Below are 21216 nucleotides of genomic sequence, written 5' to 3'. Positions count from 1 at the left end.
CTGTACACGGGAGGTAATGTGTGTGGGAGATGTGGCTGTAGTTGTCGGGGGAAAAAGAATTACCTCCGAAGTTAATTGCCACGTTACCAAAAAGTAATGACCGTGCGGCTGCAGCGTGCATATGGCGTGTGTCAGCCCCGCGTTCGGAAGCCGCTTTCCCGGTGATTAGGTGCCCAGCCCCTGAGCAGAGCACATCTGGCTTCGCGCTTCCTCTCCCCGAGAATCCACACTTAAGCCTTAAATCGTCCTTTCATATTACCTGAGGATGGAAATGGGGTCAACGCTGCTGTTTTTTATCCAGCAAATGGTATTTTATGCTCGGGCTTTAAAAGCTCGGTGTAACATCACAATGGAACCGTGCGGATAATAGCGGAAATTTTATTTTCCATGGAATAGACCTTTTTTTATCACAACAAGTAGGAAGAGGTTACATAGGGTTGTGCTTCTCAGCTGAGCTTGAGTGGAATGTTTTCTTTGGGGAATACCATATCAATCATGGTTTTTAAGTCCATTCCATCATTGGCCTTGTCATTTCTGTATTTGCAATAATAGGGTTGGTTCAAGACCCCTGGAAAGTTGGTCATTTAGCAATTATTTACGGTGTGCCAACTGTGTGCCTGACACTGGTCTAGGGCAGTGTTTCCCAACCTTCTCTCATGATGAGAATCACCTGATGGAGTTGTTAAAACACAGATTCCTGAATCCCAACTAAGAAGTGCTAAACTAGAATTTTTGAGAACATATAGGTAAAATTGCATACCTAACTTAGTGCTCTGTATATAACATCTGTCTTAGAGCACTAGTTAAGTATACAATTTTACCTATATGTTCCCAAAAATTCTAGTTTAGCACTTCTTAGTTGGGATTCAGGAATCTGTGTTTTAACAACTCCACCAGGTGATTCTCATCATGAGAGAAGGTTGGGAAACACTGGGCTAGGGGACAAAATACTCCCGGGTCCCGGCCTTGTGAGCTCATGTTTAATGGGTGGAGATGGACAAAAGACTATAAAGTAAACAGCTAATGCAAGCAGATATTAAATGCTAAGGAGGAAGACAGAGCAAGGTAAGGAATGGGAAACTGCTAGGCACCGGGGGAGGGCGGGGAGGGATCATTTAATTGGGCTCATCAGGGCCTGGCTCTCCAGGGTCTTGGCCACCTGGAGTCCATCCTGGCAGGACAGCCTGCACCTCCCGGCATAGAACCTCCAGGGGGTCCTCTCTGCTGGGGTTTTGGGGGTTGCCTGTGGCCACCGTGTTGACACAAGGCTTTCTTGCTCCATGCTTTTCCTCTTCAACCTTTCGCTATCAGTTTATTTAAGGATATTTAAGTCATTTCTGCTTAACAAGACAAGGTGAGTCTAATCACCCTAGTGTTACAGCTGTAGGCACTGAGTCTTGTAGATTCTGAAGTAACTTGTCAGGAGTCAACAGAGTTCAGGATTCAAACCCACACCTCACTCCAAAGCCCCCTCTCTCTGTCTTCTCTTCCGTGGTGCTTTCTCCCCCTCTCTGTGCCACGGAAGAGCTCACTCGTCCTCAGACACCTCCGGTTGTCAGAGGACATTTCCAGTCATGAACCCCTAACTTAGGGTGTTTGAGGGAGGGTGCTCCTGGAGTAAGTCTGGGCTGTTGTTTGCTCCCCCCTAGATGTTCTGTTCCTGATGGGCCCGTGAATGTGCAGATTCAGAACTCCTCCGTGTCCCCGTTTGGCAAGCTGGTGGTTCAGAGCTCCATCCATGACAGTGCCTTCAAGCTCAACGGCACGGTCGAGTGCAGGGCTAACAACGATGTGGGCAAGAGTTCTGCCTTTTTTAACTTTGCATTTAAAGGTAACAGCAAAGGTATATTTCCTTTTAATCCAATTTAAGGGGATGTTTAGGCTCTGCTACCATATCAGTCATGATCTTAAGTCCATTCCATCGTTGGCCATGTCATTTCTGGTAATATCTACATTGCCCTGTCCTGTCATCAAACTCACTAAGTTTCATTCTGTGCTAGTCTGTTAATAAAATGTATGCAGTAATTTTACCCATGGTACTATATGTATCTTACACTTGTGGGTACACATATCTATGTATGTATGCATGCATGCATGTGTGTACACATATAATGCATCATATATTTCTAATTGTTTTTATTTAAAAGGAGTAGAGAAGGGAAATGGGAGGAATATAGTTTCCTTATATCCATACAGAAACAGAATTAGGATATTCTGAATTTAAACATTCATATTCCATTTAAAATCAGTTATTTTTAACACATTGCCAGATACTATATCCAAGAGTTAACACTGCCTTTTATAAAGTCATGTTAGGGAGGGAGCTGTTTCTTTAACATCTTTAAAATGTGATTCATGAGTGACTGGCTCTCCTAACAGAAGTTAAATGATCCTTGTGGACACATTGATGAATTGGCATGACATTAGGAGACAAAGAAACGGAGCACCTACATTCTCGGGGCTCACTTTTTTGTTTTCCCGAGTTGGCAAAGATGAGTGCCAAAAGTGGTGCATTCTCAGCTTTTGAGTAATGAGGGGAAGAAATCTTACATTGTTCTGCACCATAGATTTTTTTTTTTCCTTCAGATGGGGCAATAAAAAGAACACTTTAAAAGTGTTTTCCTCCGTGTAGAAAACTTGGAAAACACAAGAAAGCATAAAGAAGAAAATAGAAACCACCCACAAAGGACATTTCTTAAAAGTTGTCAAAGGAGGGAGTTTGGTAGAAGCACCAAGTTCACTCAGGTGTTGGCTTTTCATTGACCAACGGCATCACATTAATTTTGTGCTATAGGAATCTCCAGCTCTCTTCCACAGTATCTGGCTCAAAATTATTTTTAAAAAGATTCCCTTGAATCACAGGCATTCCGATGATCACCAAGGCAAGCAGCTGGGATGTGCATGGCTTTGCCACCCGCCATGGGCTGTGAGGTGGGAGGTGGGCGGTTTGGGGCGGATGGCTGCGGTGAAGAGACAGTCCTGCTGCTGGGTTGTGATTCCACGCTCCTCTTCCATTTCAGAGCAAATCCACGCCCACACCCTGTTCACACCGCTGCTGATCGGCTTTGTGGTTGCGGCCGGCATGATGTGCATTATCGTGATGATTCTGACCTACAAGTACTTACAGGTAACTCTCCGTTTGTTCTCTGCCCTGAGCGCTGTATATGATTGACACGGTGATCATTAAAAGGAAATACATCTTTTCCTTTCTCCTCCCCACCCAGAAGCCCATGTATGAAGTGCAGTGGAAGGTTGTGGAGGAGATCAATGGAAACAATTACGTGTACATAGACCCAACGCAGCTTCCGTACGATCACAAATGGGAGTTTCCCAGGAACAGGCTGAGTTTTGGTCAGTATGAAACGGGGCCTTTCCGGGGAGCCTTTTTGTGTTCACGTAACAGTGACTTTAGGGAACCCTAACCCTCTTTTTCTTCCACCCGAGGCCATCAGTGTTTTCCAGGCCAAGTCATTATCTTTGAGATGGTGACATAAAGCACTTGGGGAAATGTATGTAAACTATGGTGACCAGATGTCCCGCTTTTGGCGGGACAGTCCCGATCTTTTACAATTTGTCCCGCGTCCTGCAGCGTTTTTAAAAAAGGCCCGATAAAAAAAATCGGGACGTTTTAAAAATGCTGCGGGGAAAATTGTTAAAAATCGGGACTTGCCGAAACCGGTTTGGCTCAGTGGACAGAGCTTCAGCCTGCGGACTGAAAGGTCCCAGGTTTGATTCCGGTCAAGGGCATGTACCTTGGTTGCGGGCACATCCCCAGTAGGGTGTGTGCAGGAGGCAGCTGATCGATGTTTCTATCTCTCTCTCTCTCTCTCTCTCTCCTTTCCTCTCTGTAAAAAATCAATAAAATATACATATTTTTAAAAAATCGGGACTGTCCCGCCGAAAGTGGGACATCTGGTCACCTTAATAAGCGCATGTCCTTACTTCCATTGTGAAAACCACACAGATGGTCCTTTGGTCCGGTCCACTTACGTGGCTGTCTTCCTTTCTGCAGGGAAGACCTTGGGGGCTGGTGCCTTTGGGAAAGTGGTGGAGGCCACCGCGTACGGCTTGATTAAGTCGGATGCAGCCATGACTGTTGCTGTGAAGATGCTGAAGCGTAAGTTTCTTCAGGCTGCTGCCTGAATGCAATACCCGTTTGCCAATTTTTTAAAACTTTTGCTAAAATCAGATGTTTCTCATTTCAGCGAGTGCCCATTTAACAGAACGCGAAGCCCTCATGTCTGAACTCAAGGTCCTGAGCTACCTGGGCAACCACATGAACATCGTGAATCTCCTGGGAGCGTGCACTATCGGAGGTAACGCCGCCCCCGCCTGGCCTCTGGTGATCGGTCCACGAGTCCCCCCTCCCAGTTACTGTTCTGAAGGCTGTCTTTTTTAGTTTTATCATCCGGCATACACCTTAGCTGCCGCCCTTGTATATGTCCTCAACAGTGACCTCTGGCCTAACTCAAGAATGATGTCTCGCCTCGCCCAGAAAGCTTTTCTCTTTCTCTCGTAGGATTTGTGTTTTTGCTGCCTCCTATGTAGTCACTCAAGGGTTAATATTCCTTTCCACCCTATAATTAAATAGAGGCCTGTAAGCCTACCAGCTCTCAAATACACACCAAAACGTGAGGCAAACACTTCGCTTTTGTTAAAAATAAAGCTTCCAATTCCGAAGCCTCCATAGAGCCTCCCATCCCGGGGTTTCATTTTGGACGGAAGGAACAAAGCCGTGCGAGAGGAGCTGTTCCCGGAGATCTGGAGCGCTCCACGGTCAAGTTGACAACTTTATGTAATTTCTCAAAACAGGCCCCGTAGCCGTGGCTTCACCACATCATGAATTGTTCATGAGACATGTCTGCCCAAGTTAATTAGTGGCCCGTTCCCTTCAGAGCTGCAGTGTGTTAGGCATTCACAGCACCGAGACCATGTTCGGCGTAGGAGGGGGCTCCGAGCACAGGTGATGGGGATGCCCTGTCATTTCAGGGCCCCACCCGTTTCCTAATGGGTCTCAGCTGGCTCTTCCACGCGGCTGGCTCTCCTGTTACGCTGCAGTGCGTGCCATCATTTCCATGATAATGTCACCGAGAGGGGGTGAGCCCCACTGTGTGTAAGCAGACCTGAATCCGAGGATTCGGATAGGAAGTTTGAGAACAGACTAACCAGAAGTCACACCTGGCCCCTAACCACTCGCACATTTAGGTTAGAAGGAGCTTGCTTGTTTAGTTTTATTCACGTAAGGCTTTTTGATAAGCAGTGCTAATACTTGGATTGTGTTGGTACTCAGTAAGCTGACCCATTGAAACGGATCTTTCCTGGCTTGGATCTCACCATTGGGTCTTTTTCTCTGGGAGGCAGGATTTGTCTATATAGCTCAACGCTCCCTAACCTTTTCATATATGCTTGTAGGGCCCACACTGGTCATCACAGAATATTGTTGCTATGGCGATCTTCTGAATTTTTTGAGGAGAAAACGTGATTCGTTCATTTGCTCGAAGCAGGAAGATCACGCAGAAGCGGCACTGTATAAGAACCTTCTGCATTCCAAGGAGTCTTCCTGGTAAGACTGATTTTTCCATAAACAGTCAGCTTATTGACAGGCAGTTCTGGGGTCATAAGGGTTTGCAATCAAGGCTGATTCTTTAAAAAAAAAAAAAAAAAAGTGAATTGAGGTACTTTGAGGTGCAAAATCAGAATTATTAAATCATTTAAATGTGATTAACCGTTTATAGAGTTTAAGTCGTGCTTTTAAAGATTCAGGGAGTCTCAAACTTAGATTTCTGCTGACATGTTTTCCCTTAATGCATATTTAGTTTTTCTCCTAAGAGTTTGTTCTGTTCAGCGGAGTGAACTCGATGCCTGTTTCTCTTATCATGGCTCTGCGCTTGTGTGTCAGTCCACTTATCCTGTGGCGCTGGTGCTTTGTGCACCTTCACAGGGAGACACTGTTTATGGGAAAAGGCGCAGGCTTGTCAGGTCGTCACAGCAAAATCCTTTAAAGCCTCTAACAGGACAGCAGAAAGCTCTGAACGTAACTGCGTGTAGGTTCCTCGCCACCTGCCTCTAAATTATACCTGTATATCTAACCCTTTAAAAAACAAAAACAAAAACAAAACCCTCATTATGCTATAAAAAGGCACATTTAAAGAAATTCTGTACCTTTGTTTCATCCCTTTCATCATTGGTAACATTCTGAATTTAAATGATGCGTAAAGAGCTTCAAGTTCTTTTAAGGAGAATTAGTGTGGTTTACAACCAGAATAGAAATCATTTCTGCCATGCCTGTCTCTTTTTTTTTTTTTTTTTTTTTTTCCCCCCAAATATTAAGTCATACCGCTAAAGAAGGTTTCCTGGATCCACTCACCCCAGCAGAAATCCTGCATCTCATGCCCAGCCCCGTATTCTTTATTTGTCTGCATGTGTGTGGTGGGTTTCTCTTCTTTTAAAACAGTTTCCCCTGTATTGAGAGACGATAAGACTATCGCCTAACCAAGCATGTCAAACTCGCGGCTGGCAGGCCTCATACCAAACGAGCCGCCGGCCGCGAGTTTGACATGCTTGTTAACTCCGATCCTTAAGGAGACCTCAGTAAACTTTACTGATGGGCAGTTACCTCTTAGAGCCCTTTTATGTACCTGCGGCTAAGGTTTTAAACCCCAGGTAAAGCTTTTTAAAAAATCCTATAAACGAGTACCATCCAGTAGTAGTAAAACATGATACCTTTTGTTAGTTCCTCCAGAGCATATGCTCTTTCTGTGAGTAAAGGAGCCATTTTGCCTTATTTCCAAAGCTTTGCTATCCTGTATGTATTTTTTTTTAACTTTCTGAAATAATGGCCTGAATTGTTCGGTCCTGTGTGGTGTTCTCTGTGCTTTGGGATCCCATATGGGACGGGAACCATCCGCACATTCTGAGGGAGAGAGTTGTCATGGTGTTTCTATGCTAATCACAAGCAGGAAGTACTAGAAATCTTGAAGGCTCTCCAGCCAAATGTTGCAGATTCAAGAGGTCCAGATGGTTCAGAAAATCATCCAAATTATTGGTGTTTATCTGAACCAAACTTGGTTTTTTTTTTTAAAACCTTCTTCTATCAGTTGCTATATGTTAATGATCCCTGTCTTCTCCCCCATCACACATCACAGAAGCTCTGGTTCTTTGTCTCTTTCATCTTGTCTCTTGGGGCTAATTTAGAGAGTTTGAAGTAATGTGGAATAATGCTTTTTTGGCTCTGTTTCCCATTACATCTCCAGTGGCCAAGGATGGGAAATTTCTAAACTGAGCACCGTTTATGATTGAACACACACAAAAAAAAACCCATCTACAATAATTCCTAGGGATTGGACCCTAGTGTTGAGTGTTAAAAATTCACCTCTTCACTGAACAAGATTTTCTTCATTCCAATTTGGCAATATTTTTTTGAATAAAATCAGCCTGTTACGTAAAAAGAGATGGGGAGATAGAACTTGGCCAGCGGGTGTTCCCCTCATTCCCCATTTCATTTGATGATGGTTTGATGGATGTTTTCTCTCTCCCAGTAGTGATAGTACTAATGAGTACATGGACATGAAACCCGGAGTTTCTTATGTTGTACCAACCAAGGCAGACAAAAGGAGATCGGCAAGAATAGGTGGGTACCTGTCACGGAATGAAATCAGAGGATTTCTCAGACCACCGTGGAATATAACACCATTCCTGGTACTAACCATTCCTCCTTTATATTAGGGTCCAGTGAAAATACCCCTGGAGGCCAGTAACAGTTAAGGTTTTTGAGAGGCTGTACAAGGCCAGAACATGGGTTATTGTATCTAAGCATCCTAATGTATCTATGAAAATGTATGCACGTCAAATATGTATTTTGAATATTGAAATATATCACACGTATATTTTGCATGTCAAAATACAAGATTTTTTAAAGAATATATATTGTATTGATTTTTTACAGGGAGGAACGGAGAGGGATAGAGAGTTAGAAACATCGATGAGAGAGAAAACCATCGATCAGCTGCCTCCTGCACACCCCCTACTGGGGATGTGCCCACAACCAAGGTACATGCCCTTGACCGGAATCGAACCTGGGACCTTTCAGTCCGTAGGCCGACGCTCTATCCACTGAGCCAAACCGGTTTCGGCAGTACAAGATTTTTGTACTAACAATTCACCATTCTTCTCCCCTGAAGATTTTGTAACCTTGCCCGGGATTGTAAATATGACTTTGTGATTCAATATCTACCCGTCCTCAACATGGGGGAAGTCATTGGCCTGCAGGTTCACATCAGTTCGTTGGTTACTTTTGGTGTTACCGTTGTCACCGTCTTCTGTTTTCCTCGCCTTTAAGGTTTCCGTTGCTAAGAAAACCCTCCTCCTCTCCACAGGCTCCTACATAGAAAGAGATGTGACGCCAGCCATCATGGAGGATGACGAGCTGGCCCTGGACCTGGAAGACCTGCTGAGCTTCTCCTACCAGGTGGCCAAGGGCATGGCCTTCCTGGCCTCGAAGAACGTGAGTGGGAGTGGTTTTCAGACGGGTCTCTTCTCCCAGAACGAAGCATTTCACGGCCACAGTTAGAATGCAGAGTGTCGTTTTGAAGTGTGGTAACCAAAAGCAGAGGAAATGTAGTTTCTTCATGTCCCAACTGCTGTCTGTTTAGAATTCCTGCTCTCATTTATAAGACCTAAAGTAAAAGTTCTGTCTAAATGAGCTTTCTATGAATCTTTTTTTATAGGCGATGAATTCATGTAAGCCTTTTGGCTTTTAAGAGACACCAGCTATTCTTAGAGAATAGATAGCTATTTTGTCAGCAAAAGCCAGGGGAGTACCTCACGTAGCGGCAGTGCTTGGTAGGGCAAATGCTTGGGGATTATTGAAGTTAGACTTCTAACATCGCCTGTGTGGTTTATAAACTGTTGGGGGAATAGGGATCGGAGAGAATAATAAACATTGGGGAAAAGAATGGGGATAGGAAGAGAAGGAAGGAACCAAAACAAGGAACATGGCCTCTTGAAGGGTGAGAGGAATTCCCTAGGAAGTGGGATGACCAGAATCGCATAAGGTCACAGATCCGACTTTTGTGTGTCAGTGGTGACATTTCCAAACCATTACCAACTAAAGGAGGATATAGGGTGGCTGAAGTAAAGAGCTTCTCCCTGTGTCCTTGGGGAGATGTCAAGTTGAAGTTGCAAAGACATTTTAGAAACTCCTCTATCAAAGGACATTCACAGTGAAGCATGCAAAATGAGTTTTCTTTGTAAAAAAAAAAAAAAGAAAGATACGATTATTTAATGTATTTTCCTATGAATGAAAGCAGCCCCAAGAAAGCATTTATTCAAGTTGGTTTTGGAAAGTGATTATAGTAATTAAGGTCCTAATGATGTGAAACACAAATTTTGAGCATCACTCAAGACATAATTTAGAATGCTTATTTTTGGTGTACTGAGTAGTTTAAATGTAAAGCAAAAGTGTTGGATGTGTATAACATAAGCAGCACTCTCGTGTTAAACATAGTGTTCACTCTTTAAAAGTTTAAAATAAATTTAAATGGCTTCTCCTTCTCCTCCCCCCGCCCCCCCCTTTTTTTTTTCTCCTCCTGATAGTGTATTCACAGAGACTTGGCAGCCAGAAATATTCTCCTTACCCACGGTCGAATCACAAAGATTTGTGATTTTGGTCTAGCCAGAGACATCAAGAATGACTCTAATTATGTGGTCAAAGGAAATGTGAGTATCCACTCTCTCTCCTTGACAGTCCAGTGAAGATTTTTAGTTTCAAGTTTTTATAAGAATTGTTTTTCATGATTTTCATAATGCAAATCCTACCTTTGAGAGACCATGCATTTTAGCCGTCACATTAAGTGTAACTTCAGCAAAATTTGCATGGTATGCTGAACAGCACAACTAACATTCCGATAATAGAATTCCTAATTCTAATTGTGTAATTATGGGGCATGTGAAGGAAGCAGAAATAGCCTTAATTTTCATTGTAGCCTGAGAATAGCAATGAACTCGATTTTGCTCCAGTGAAACAAACGCGGACCTGAAGGTCACAGCAGAGAATTTTATTTTGAGATTGACATGCCATGTGAAAAAGATTAAAATCGAAGGGAACATACAGACTTCGGTATAGCGAATGCTGGATCTGACAATCAATAGAGAGCTTATTAAATAGGTTCATAAGTTATAATTGGTTTATAGAACATAGTGATTTTATTTCAAAGTGCTTTATTTCACTGCCGTTCTCATTGTATTGCAAACCCTTGGCATTAGAATGCAGTGTCTTCCCATTTTAAGAGTTGCAGTGTGTCTTGGTGATGTTTGTCTGAGATACACCAGTTGGTAGAGTCTGAAACCAGAGTGCTTGATTTCCAGAGCAGTGTCCCATTAGTATGGGAAGCCAGGCAGTCCTGTGTCTATATCTTCTGCATCTATTTTCCCAGACCCATTTCTAAAGTCCAGATTTATTCCCAGAGGTAACTTATGTTAAGGTAATATTTTCTCCTTCATCGTTATGGCATCTCTGTGGATTGGCCACACTTGACTTGGGTTTGTAGAAACAAGTGTTAGGTTTACCTTCTAATCAAAGCATCTCTCTCTCTCTCTCTCTCTCTCTCTCTCTCTCTCTCTCTCTCTCTCTCAAAATAATTGACTTAAGAGAGAGGAAGGGAGAGAGAGAGAGAGAGAGAGAGACAATGTTTCTCTCTCTCTCTCAAAATAATTGACTTGAGAGAGAGAGAGAGAGAGAGAGAGAGAGAGAGACATTGATTTGTTGTTCTACTTATTTATGCACTCATCAGTTTCTTCTTTTATCTGCCTTGACTTGGGATCAAGCCTGCAACCTCGGCATATTTGGATGATGCTCTAACCAACTGAACTATCTGGCCAGGGCTAATACATGCATTTTTAATCAGTCTCCACTGAGGCTAGATTTTGTCATTAGGAGCATTAATGAAACCATGTTCCCTCCATCCTGGTGCACTGTTGGAAGGAAGGATGTAAGGTGGTTCTTTATCTAGGCCTCTGTGCATAGTGACAGAAGGACAAAAGGAAGAAGGTTGCAGCTCCTGGACCCAGTCTCGGCGAGTTCCAGTCTGGCCCATCACTTAGTGGCTGTGTAACATTTGGCAAGAATTATCCAACACTTACTAATGTTGGTTTTTTCCCCCCCTCTTGGGAATGATCCTGTCAGCTGCCTCATAAAGTTGCAATGAGGATTAAATCAATTAATATATGTAAAGTGCTTAGAATAGAGCCAGGCGCATTGTGGCTAATACTTACATGGCACTTACTATTTCATAGCTGTCTTATTTGAAATGTAAATAATCATGACAGTGGTGATGCTGCAGTTCCTTATTGCTTGTGATTGGTTGGAATTAACAAGGATGGGTTAGTCCCCACCAGTTTCCATATTGTGGGCTCCAGCTCAGGCCAGGTGAACTGACCAATCACAGATGTCACTTTCAGCAGGCTACCGAGTAAGGCACATTTACAGACAAGTTGAAAGCAATGAAACTCACGTAGCATGTGACTATCCCCAAATTTGCATCCTCATCATCTGAGGTCTCCTTGTTGTGTCACTTTCTCTGCAAATCCTTTCATTTTGCGTGGGTTCTCCTTAAATAAGTGCCAGGATTTCTTAACCTGGAAAATCATGGATCTTTTGTCAGAACATTGTTTTAAAGGCTCAAAATAAAATAATTGGGATAACCAAGAAAAGCAGTTAAATTGATTAGAATATTAAAAAGTAAATTTGTGGTAAGACAATACATGTACTTTGTTACATGGAATAACATAGTCTTAAAACTATGATTTCAAAGTGGTGATGAATATAAATACTGTACCAGGATGACAATTTCCATGATTAAATGGGTAACAAAGTCACAGGTCCTGCTCAGTCTCCTGTGCTTTATTGCCTTCATGCATAATTTAAGGAAATACTAAGCTTCATTTAAAAGTTAGTGTAGACAAGAATATAATCTCTTCCCTTCCAAGTTCATAGGCACCTGGATTCAAGATACTTGTAGATAGCAGGTTAAGAGTCCCCCCCCCCCCCCCCCCCCCGTATGAGTTTCAGCACAAAATTTCAGGGGAGAGATTGGAAGAATTTCCCCCCCCTATGGACTAAAATAACTTAAAGACTATGAAAAATTGTCTTCTTAATTTTAAACTCTAAATGAATTAAAGGGTTGATTTAGTTTTCTATGGTAGATTAAGATCCAGGAATCCAGAACGTCTTTAAGAGGAACGGTCACGGAAAGTTTGGCTTGGTTTTAGCAGAAAGGGTTCAGGATGTGAAGTTCAACTGTTGAATTTCAGCCCTGAATCTGCCACTTCACCTTCTTGGAACAGTCATAATCGTCACCAACCACTGCTATTTACTGAGTGACCATTTACGCTAGACCATTTCTCAGCGGTTAGGAAGTCAGGCAGGACTGGGCTAAGTATGCTGACCCACATTATCGCATTTAAGCCACAAAACAACTCGTGACATTTGAGGTATTCTTTTTGTTTTATAGAAGAAGTTATAGAGGCTTAGTTACAGATGTTTAAGTGACTTGGGATAGTTTCAGTTGCATATTAAAGAAAAAGAAATAAAGGAGTATGGAGCCAGGCCTGTTAAGATGCCCTGTGAAATACCCAGGGACCAAATCTTTCCCCTTTCCATTTTTGTTGTTTTTAAATTTACCTAGTTGTGGAATATACATCTTCATTAATTTCAGAGAGGAAGGGAGAGGGATAGAAACATCGATGATGATGATGATGATGATGATGATGATAGATACATCAATAATGAGAGAATCACTGATTGGTTGCCTCCTGCACACCCCCTTCTGGGGATCGAGCCCACAACCCTGGGCATGTGCCCTGACTGGGAATCGAACCGGTCAACCACTGAGCCATGCCAGCTGGGCCCTTTTCCATTTTTACAATTCCTGGGTGTAGCCCTAGCTTCGTAGTCCAAGATGACCACCACTAGCCAGACACACCACACCCAGAAGGCAAGGTAGAGGAAAGGACAGAAGGACATGCCAACCGTATCTTAACGTTTTCCTAAAGTTTCCATACAGCAGTTATAACTTACTGTCCCAAACTGAGCCACATGACTGCACCTCCAGGGCAGTGGTGGAGTCAGGATTAGAACCCAGGGCTGTCTTTTCTCTGATGGCTGTGCTCTTTCCCACCATGCTGTAGTGCCTTGGCGTCCCCATTTGAAAATAGGGATGGTATTCCGTGAGCCACCTATTTGGGAGGTAGCTGGGGGTTCATCTGACGTCACAGGGATAAAAGGCTTTTGTGAGAGCCCGTCACGTTCTCACCCCCAGCTCTCTGCAGGAGCCACATCTATCATAATGATTTGCTATTCCGTTTTTTGGAGCTTCTTACTTTACATCGCTGAGTCTGCTGTGCTTCCATTACAGGCGCGGCTACCTGTGAAGTGGATGGCGCCTGAAAGCATTTTCAACTGTGTGTACACCTTCGAGAGCGATGTCTGGTCCTACGGGATCTTTCTGTGGGAGCTGTTCTCTTTAGGTAAAACGATGCTTTGCCAAAGGTACCTCTCTGGGCTCGGAGCATCCCCTTCAGGTTTTGTCAGGGTCCCGCTTTCTTGACGATTAACACTGATTTGCAAACCATGTGTGCCTCAGGAAGCAGCCCCTACCCTGGAATGCCGGTCGATTCTAAGTTCTACAAGATGATCAAGGAGGGTTTCCGGATGCTGAGCCCCGAGCACGCACCTGCTGAAATGTAAGGGCCCGGGCGCTTTCCTGCAGATTATTGTTTTCCCTTTTATTTTTATTTTTAAAAGACAGAAACCCAGATGCTGAGGGTTTTCGAGTAGGCCAGTTTGAAATGCCGCTTGGTTCCTGCTTAGGGCGTCCTGGTCAAATGTCATTTCTGTAGCTCCCTTTTATAATCTGTAGTTGCCAAATGCACAGAAAGTTTCGGGAGCATTTCACACACAGAGTATACCGTGCAGTCTGTCCGGTTGCCCAGCCTGGCATTATTTTGGAGACAGTTTGCATGGTATATGCCTGAAGCCAGGTGAAGGGCGTTGAGGAGTGATGGCAAATGGCCCTCATTCTGCAGGTATGACATCATGAAGACCTGCTGGGATGCTGATCCCCTGAAGAGGCCGACGTTCAAGCAGATCGTTCAGCTGATTGAGAAGCAGATTTCAGAGAGCAGCAATCATGTGAGTCCAGGCCCAGGGTCTCCCCTCTCTGTCCCAGGGTGTCCTCCTCCTCCTCAGGCTCCGGGGGTGAGGACACCCCTTCCCACTCCTTCTCTCCTTGGCTTAGGTTGTAAATAGGACTTTGGATGGGAAAGGAGAGGAAAGGAAACAAGTTCTTTATGCCCAAGCCCCTGCTCTGAGCCAAAGAAGGATGTGAGGTGGGGCGGGAAGAAGAGAGGGGAGGGCTTTGCGTTCGGAAGTGTGGAAGTAGAAGTTTCCATAAGGATTTGCCACGGGTCCTCCCCCCACCCGAATGCTGGTCATGGGGTCTGCATGGGCTCCCTCACATGTCAGGGCCATTCAGCCTCCGGAGGGTTGGGCTCATGTGAACTGGGATAAAAGCGTAGAAAAGACAGCTTGTTAGCGCAGTGGAATGAGCTTCTGCTCACACAGGCATAGCCAGGAAAACGGCCCAGAGCTGTGTGCCCACAAGCTGCATAGAATGCAGAGTTGTTTGAAGTGGGGAGATCCTCCCAGCGATTTGGGAAGGGAGGAAGTCAAAGCCCACATCCGTTATTTCTTCTGATTTTAAGGAAGAGCGTGATCCTTACTTGGACGCGGATTTTTTCTAAGTTGCTTTTTTTTTTTTTCCTGGACTTGTGCTTGGGGCTATCTTTCCTTTTCTAAGCATCCACCACTGGTATTTTGGGGTGAACGCTTGCTCTTCTGGGTGGAAAAGCGTGTTTCAAGCTAAACAGCATTTTCCACCCACGTGCTTGTTTCTCAATGGAAGGGCCGCATCAGCTGTTGGGTTGCAGTTAGCTACTTAGATTTATAAACCTTTTAAATAGGTTAGGCCAGTGGTGGGCAAACTCATTAGTCAACAGAGCCCAATATCAACAGTGCAACGATTGAAATTTCTTTTGAGAGCCAGATTTTTTAAAACTTAAACTATATAGGCATGTACATTGTAATTAGGGTACTCCTAAGCTGGCCTTTGCTAAAAACTCAAGGGGCCAAAGAGCCGCATGTGGCTCGCGAGCTGCGGTTTGCCGACCACTGGGTTAGGTAGTGCCTATTCTAGAAGTGCTCCAGCAGAAAAGCACTCCCCCTCTCCCCCCCCATCACGTCCTACATCACCAGGCCTCGGGGAAAAGAAAGGGTAAACGAATTGCATTTTCTAAGTCAGTTAGTATGACTTAGGCTGTGGACATCTTTAAACTCTCTGCATCAGAGTCCTCCTCAGGTTATTGGGCGTTCTGAAGCCCCCACAGTGCCCCTTCGTCACTGTGAGGATTGGCGTAATGACCGTAGACTTGTTTTCCGCAGATTTATTCCAACTTGGCCAACTGGAGCCCCAACCAGGAGAACATCGTGGTGGACCACTCGGTGCGGATCAACTCCGTGGGCAGCAGCACCTCGTCCACCCAGCCTCTGCTCGTTCACGAAGACGCCTGAAGCAGAGCGCGTGTCTGGGGTCTCCCTGGCACAGGGATCCCCATTCTTCTGGTTTCTCTCTGACTGTTTTGTTCGACTTGCATCCTACTCCCAGAAAATGGACACCCCACTGTAGTCCCATCTTTAGGAGCACACGTTAGTGGCCGATGCTTTTGGTCATCTGCCCCTATCCTCTTGCCAGGCCAGGGTTCAAGCTGCATCTATTCCCAGTAGCAGAGTAGCTCCTGGTACATACAACAACAAATCCGAGGTGGAGAAAGGGAGGGTGAAATGGGCGCTAGGCACCTTGAGTCCTTTCTGAGCCTTCTCTAATTTCTGTTCGAAAAGATTGGCTGGTAGTGTATTTAAATACATGGCAGTAGTCCCCTTCAGCCCTTGTCGCCATCCATAATGACAGAATGGTGCAGTGAGATTCGAAGCTGAAACCTAAGCCCCCAATGTGGAAAAAGAGAGCGTTACTGGGACAAAGTTCAGAAGTCTGTGAATGTCTGGGCTTAAGAAATCTCCTCCATGCTGGGAATGAGACGTAGGCCATGAAAAAACGCTCCCCGAGCCAGAATGAAGACTTGCTGCTGAGCCGTGAGCCTCCGTCCTGCTGACCTGCTGATCTGCTTTCTGGCCACTTTGCTGTCAGGGAGCTGGATTGGAGAGAGGGCCTCCCCAATTCACGTTGTATATATTCATCCCACAATTGTACATTTCACATATCTGAGGGAGGAACACCCACAAGGTGTCCTTTCTGGATATGACTCTGCTCAAGTCTGATGTATGTCGAATAGATACAGAGCCAGGCAAGCGGGAAGGAACCAGTTAGTGCTTTTTTTTTTCCCCCCCTAAGAAAAACCATAATTGTTAAGCACAATTTTAAGAAAAATCTTACATAGCCGAGGAACTTGCTGTACAGAGCCCCCAGAACTCGCCTATAGCTTCAGAATGGCATTGTGCTCAATGGATTTGATGCCACTTGAAAAAGATTCACTGCATGGCTCCGGCAGGAGTGAGAAAACAGCGCTGTCTTGGTTTGGATGCTTCTGTAGCAGGAAAGAAAATTTAGATTCAGGCTTCTCTTCAGACACGTTCTGGACACTGGGCCAGTATCTATATATAAAGTGTGTGTGTGTGCGCGCATGTGTGTGCTTCTAGGCACATCTTTTGGGCGGTATTTTTGCCCTGAGCCCAAGAGGGTCCTTATACCCAAGAAGTAGCTTGGCTTTCATTGTCCATACTGCTCTCCGTTCCCTTCACCTTGCTCTCCTGAGGAGCTTACCAAAAGCTCACATAGAGGCATGTAGGAAGCCGAGTGCCTAAAGTACCTATTTATTTGCAATCCACCGCCACTTAAGGCACTCCATTATTTATACTCCGCATACTGTACTCATTCCTTAGACCTTCGTAATGCTACTCTCCCACTGGAATGTATTTAAATCTCACCCTTTAGGCTGTAGCCTGGATTATTATTCTTAGTTTTACCTTCTCTTTCATCACTGCCCAACTACCAGAGGTCCATGTGGTACATGGCAAGGTTTGTGTGTTGTCTTGCAAGATGGAGGTATGCTGCCTTCACGGTTCCCCCCTCCTAGTCCCGTAGTGACATGTAAAGAACTGTGGCCATTTATCTGGAAGTAACCATTTGCACTGGAGTTCTATGCTCTCGCACCTTTCCAAAGGTAACTGGTTTTGGGGTTTTTGTTGTCAACGTAAGAGATTGTCGCTGTTTGCCATACTTGGAAAATTTCCTTTGCGTTGCTGTTGACTTTGATTAGAGTTAAGAAAAGTGGTTAACTGTAGATGTCTAGGTACTACTTCAGGGGCACTTCACTGAGAGTTTTGTCTTGGATATTCTTGAAAGTTTATATTTTTATAATTTTTTTTTTTTTTTTTTTTTTTTACATCAGATGTTTCTTTGCAGTGGCTTAATGTTGGGAATTATTTTGTGGCTCTTTGTTTTGTTTTGTTTTTTGTAAATATTGAAATGTAGCAATAATGTCTTTTGAATATCTCCAAGCCCATGAGTCCTTGAAAATATTTTTTATATATATAGTAACTTTATGTGTAAATATGGAAGCAGTGCAAGTTTAAAGGATGTTGGTGTTCCATATGTTTTTTTCCCCTGATATGTTGTCCAACTGTTGACAGTTCTGAAGGATTCTAATAAAAATGTAAATATATAAATCAAGTCAATGTTTTGATTATTTCAAGCTGACATGAAACTTTAAGGTGGTAAAGTGCACTCACATGGATATTAGGAAGTTTTGTGCTTTCGTGTGCACAAGGTCCAGGCCAGACTCAGAACATTAGGATTTACATACTTGAAATTTATTAAAAAATTCAGGACATTTATTAAGGATTTGATCTGTGCTATTATTTTCTTATGCTATTCTTACAATTCATGGTCTCCATTTACATTGAAAAATAAATGAAAAGGAAATGTTTGGAAAATTCTACACATCACTATGATTATTGATAGGTTGACTCATGGAATGACCATTTTTATGGGCAAAATAACCGTCCAATAGTAGCAGTTTTATGTGACTCAGCTAATATAACTGGCACATTTCCTCCGACAAGAGACTTTCTCAAACATGAATTCACAAGAATGACATGAGTTTCCCAGGCAAGTGGTTTGTATTCTTGTTGCTTGGGTTTGGAAGAGAGGCCAACTCATCTTGAGATGTTCCCGCTCTACCTTTCCATCCTCACTTGCTTCTGGAACTGAGCTAAGTTCTAGCACTCGCTTGGAGTGAGGTACTTCTGCCTGTTTGTTCAGGGCCACCTCAGGGCTGGAGCATCCTTGGTGATCAGGAGGTCTTGTCCAGAGCAGCGGATCCTGCACAGCCTGTGAATTCTCCCAGCTTGAAACAAAGAACCACCCTGAACACATAATCCTATTAAGAGTGTGCTAGGCACACACAACGCCATCAGTCTCGATTTCCTTTATTGACATGGCCTCTACCCCTGCAGAAGTGTCTCCTGAGGGAAGGGGAAGGGTAAAGGTGACCTGTAATGAAGAGGAATCATCTTAAGGGAGGGAATTGTGTGGCCAGGAACATGTCAACAATCAGTGAAAAACTGACCACAGTTCAGTCAGGTGATTTTCATTATTTCAGACAGGAATGAATGCTAACTGACCACAAAACAATCATTTCTGAGTGTGTTTTTTAGTGTCATTTGGATTTTCTCATGTGAGCGAAAGCTTGAGTTAGAAGCAGTCAACTGCCCCTGTACTTTTAGTCTGTAGCTATGTCCTTCCCCAGCCCAGCTTTTGATAACAAAAGTGTAATCCAGGCTCAAATTGGGTTCAAATGTTTTTGCTGCTGTCTCTGCCACTTGCTGCTGTGTGATATTGGGCAGATTAATCTTGAAATCTCAGTTCCCATAATAATTGTATCTACTTTGTTGTACTAATATGAAGCTGTCAAGTCTGACTTGTTTGTATGCCTAATACATACATAGTGCTCAAAAATTGTAACTGGTCATGGCTAATTAGTCTTAGTAGGAAGCAAGAAGATGCCCTATACCAGCATAAGGCAGTTGTTACCCCATGATGAATTATACAGTTGCCCTGGCCAGTGTGGCATCACGGTTGGAGTGTCATCCTGTACACTGAAAAGTAGTGGGTTCAATTCCCAGTAGGCACATACCTAGGTTGTGGGTTTGGTCCCGGTTGGGTTGCATACCACGAAGGGCAATCAATCAATGTTCTCTCTCACATTGCTGTTTCTCTCTTTCTCCCTCCCTCCTTCCATTCCTGCACTCTCTGAAGTCAATTAAGCCTACCCTCAGATGAGGATCAAAAAGGATTATACAGTCTAAAATTTGTTTCTTGTTTTTCTCTTCCATGCAAATGATATTGTACTAGTTTGCTATGAAACTTGACTCAGATTTCTGTTTTATTAAAATCCCAACCTTTTGGCTAGGAATTTTAGACTCTCTGTTCTTGTCCCAGCCTTTCTTCTTGGCTTTTCTCCATTACCATAGACCTGTGGTGGGCAGACTGCGGCTCGCATGCGGCTCTTTGGCCTCTTGAGTGTGGCTCTTCCACAAAATACCATGGCCTGGTCAAGTCTATTTTGAAGAAGTGGTGTTAAAAGAAGTTTATGTTTAAAAAATTTGGCTCTCAAAAGAAATTTCAATCTTTGTACTGTTGATAGTTGGCTCTGTTGACTAATGAGTTTGCTGACCACTGCCATAAGCCCATTAATATACCCCACTCTGCTGATTCCATCCTCAGACTTCACAGGTCTGTTCTTTCCCAATAGCCCCCACCTTTCTAGACTCCTGGAGATTGCTCTGAGTTGCCATGGCCCTCTACACTCTTTATAATCTATTCTGCCTGGTAATATAATTATTTGGTGTCTGGTCTTAACTCCTTACCCCACTGTATCCAGACTTAAAAAAATCCAATCAACATAAATATCTATATGTTCTAGAGTCATTGACTTTCATATTTGCTTGTTAAAAAATTTAATTACCCAGAAACTCAGAAGCTCAACTGCTCTGAGGTCAAAAGAGGTTACAACTTGCTCAAGTTCACTTACTAATACCTGGAGGCAGAATCTGAATTCAGATCTGAGTCTCTGTACTTCAGTGATGGCAAATATCTGGTCTTCCCATGCTGGCACCCTATCTCCCTTGTCCATGCAGCCATCACTCATCTCTCACACTACTCTCCCATGGGCCCAAGACACGTTAGGAGTCTAAATCTCCAGGAAGCCCAGAGGAATCAACTGGAGTTGGTCTAAGGGCAAACATACCTGTCACCTTTAAATCATTGCCAAGTTTCCGTTTTCTTGAGGCACAGGTGTTCTCTATCTCAGCTAGCACAGTGCTTCGTGCATGGCTAATTAATACGCTCTGAATGAATAATTAAACATTCTATCGGCTTGGAGTAAGGAAAAGCCATCTGGGAGGAAATGGGTCCAGAAAAGATAGGAAATAGAAGAAAACACAACTTTCCCTACCCCCAGAGTGGGACCTAGAAAGGCCGCTTCATTTCACACTGGCCATGAGGCTTTGAGGAGAAGGGAAAGGGGAACTGGGAAAGTTCTCTGGGCAGCGGGCACAGCTGCTGTGTGGGAAGGAGAAGTAAAGGAGGGCTTGGGTACATGGGGATGGGGGGAGGGGAAGGGAAAGTGGCAGAAATTCTCTTCCTTATTCAGAAGGTGAGGAAGGCCTTGAAGGCAACAAGAAGTCCTGGGCTAGCATTGCTACGATCCTCAATGTTTCCCTCATTCCTCTTTGCAGTTAGTAAGTATTCATAAATTCTAACAAACTAGTGCCCAATGATTCTTGACTTGTAAGAAGACACCACATATTTGACTGTCTTATAGAATGCACTCATTCATTGAGCCATTTATTTGCTCTGGGATCTTTCTAAATGCTTTGGTCATATAAATGACAGTGGTAATAGGTAGGTTGCTTTGTATGGATGATTATCAGTGATGATGACAATGGTGACATGATGATGATAGCTACCATTTATTTAACGCCTACATATTACTTTATTTAAGACTCACAATAACACTAGGAGGTAGGTATTATTTTTCTGCATTTACAGGTGAGAAAACTTTGCCTCTGAGTGGCTCACATCT

At 43.8% G+C, this 21216-nt stretch overlaps 1 protein-coding gene across 4 annotated transcripts in view; it reads left to right on the top strand.

The window, feature by feature from the left end:
* KIT (KIT proto-oncogene, receptor tyrosine kinase) overlaps nt 1–17812 on the top strand; it is an 83616-nt gene extending 65804 nt beyond the window's left edge. Inside the window, exons 9-21 of one of the 4 annotated variants that reach the window (XM_084899864.1) lie at nt 1650–1831; nt 3021–3127; nt 3225–3351; nt 4013–4117; nt 4206–4316; nt 5413–5563; nt 7542–7630; nt 8376–8503; nt 9595–9717; nt 13413–13524; nt 13641–13740; nt 14083–14188; nt 15497–17812. In XM_084899864.1, the coding sequence (XP_084755990.1) occupies nt 1650–1831; nt 3021–3127; nt 3225–3351; nt 4013–4117; nt 4206–4316; nt 5413–5563; nt 7542–7630; nt 8376–8503; nt 9595–9717; nt 13413–13524; nt 13641–13740; nt 14083–14188; nt 15497–15625 (1570 nt within the window). In that variant the 3' untranslated portion in view covers nt 15626–17812. Of the gene's footprint in view, nt 1–1649; nt 1844–3020; nt 3128–3224; nt 3352–4012; nt 4118–4205; nt 4317–5412; nt 5564–7538; nt 7631–8375; nt 8504–9594; nt 9718–13412; nt 13525–13640; nt 13741–14082; nt 14189–15496 lie in introns of all 4 variants that reach the window. The other 3 variants (XM_084899863.1, XM_084899862.1, XM_084899861.1) reach the window with 3 other exon arrangements.
* The last annotated feature ends 3404 nt before the right edge of the window (nt 17813–21216 follow it).

Source organism: Pipistrellus hanaki (assembly GCF_964339955.1).
Source record: "Pipistrellus hanaki genome assembly, chromosome: 1".
NCBI lineage: Eukaryota > Metazoa > Chordata > Mammalia > Chiroptera > Vespertilionidae > Pipistrellus > Pipistrellus hanaki.
The sequence above is the reverse complement of the archived record's forward strand: the minus strand, read 5'-3'. Positions and strand labels throughout refer to the sequence as shown.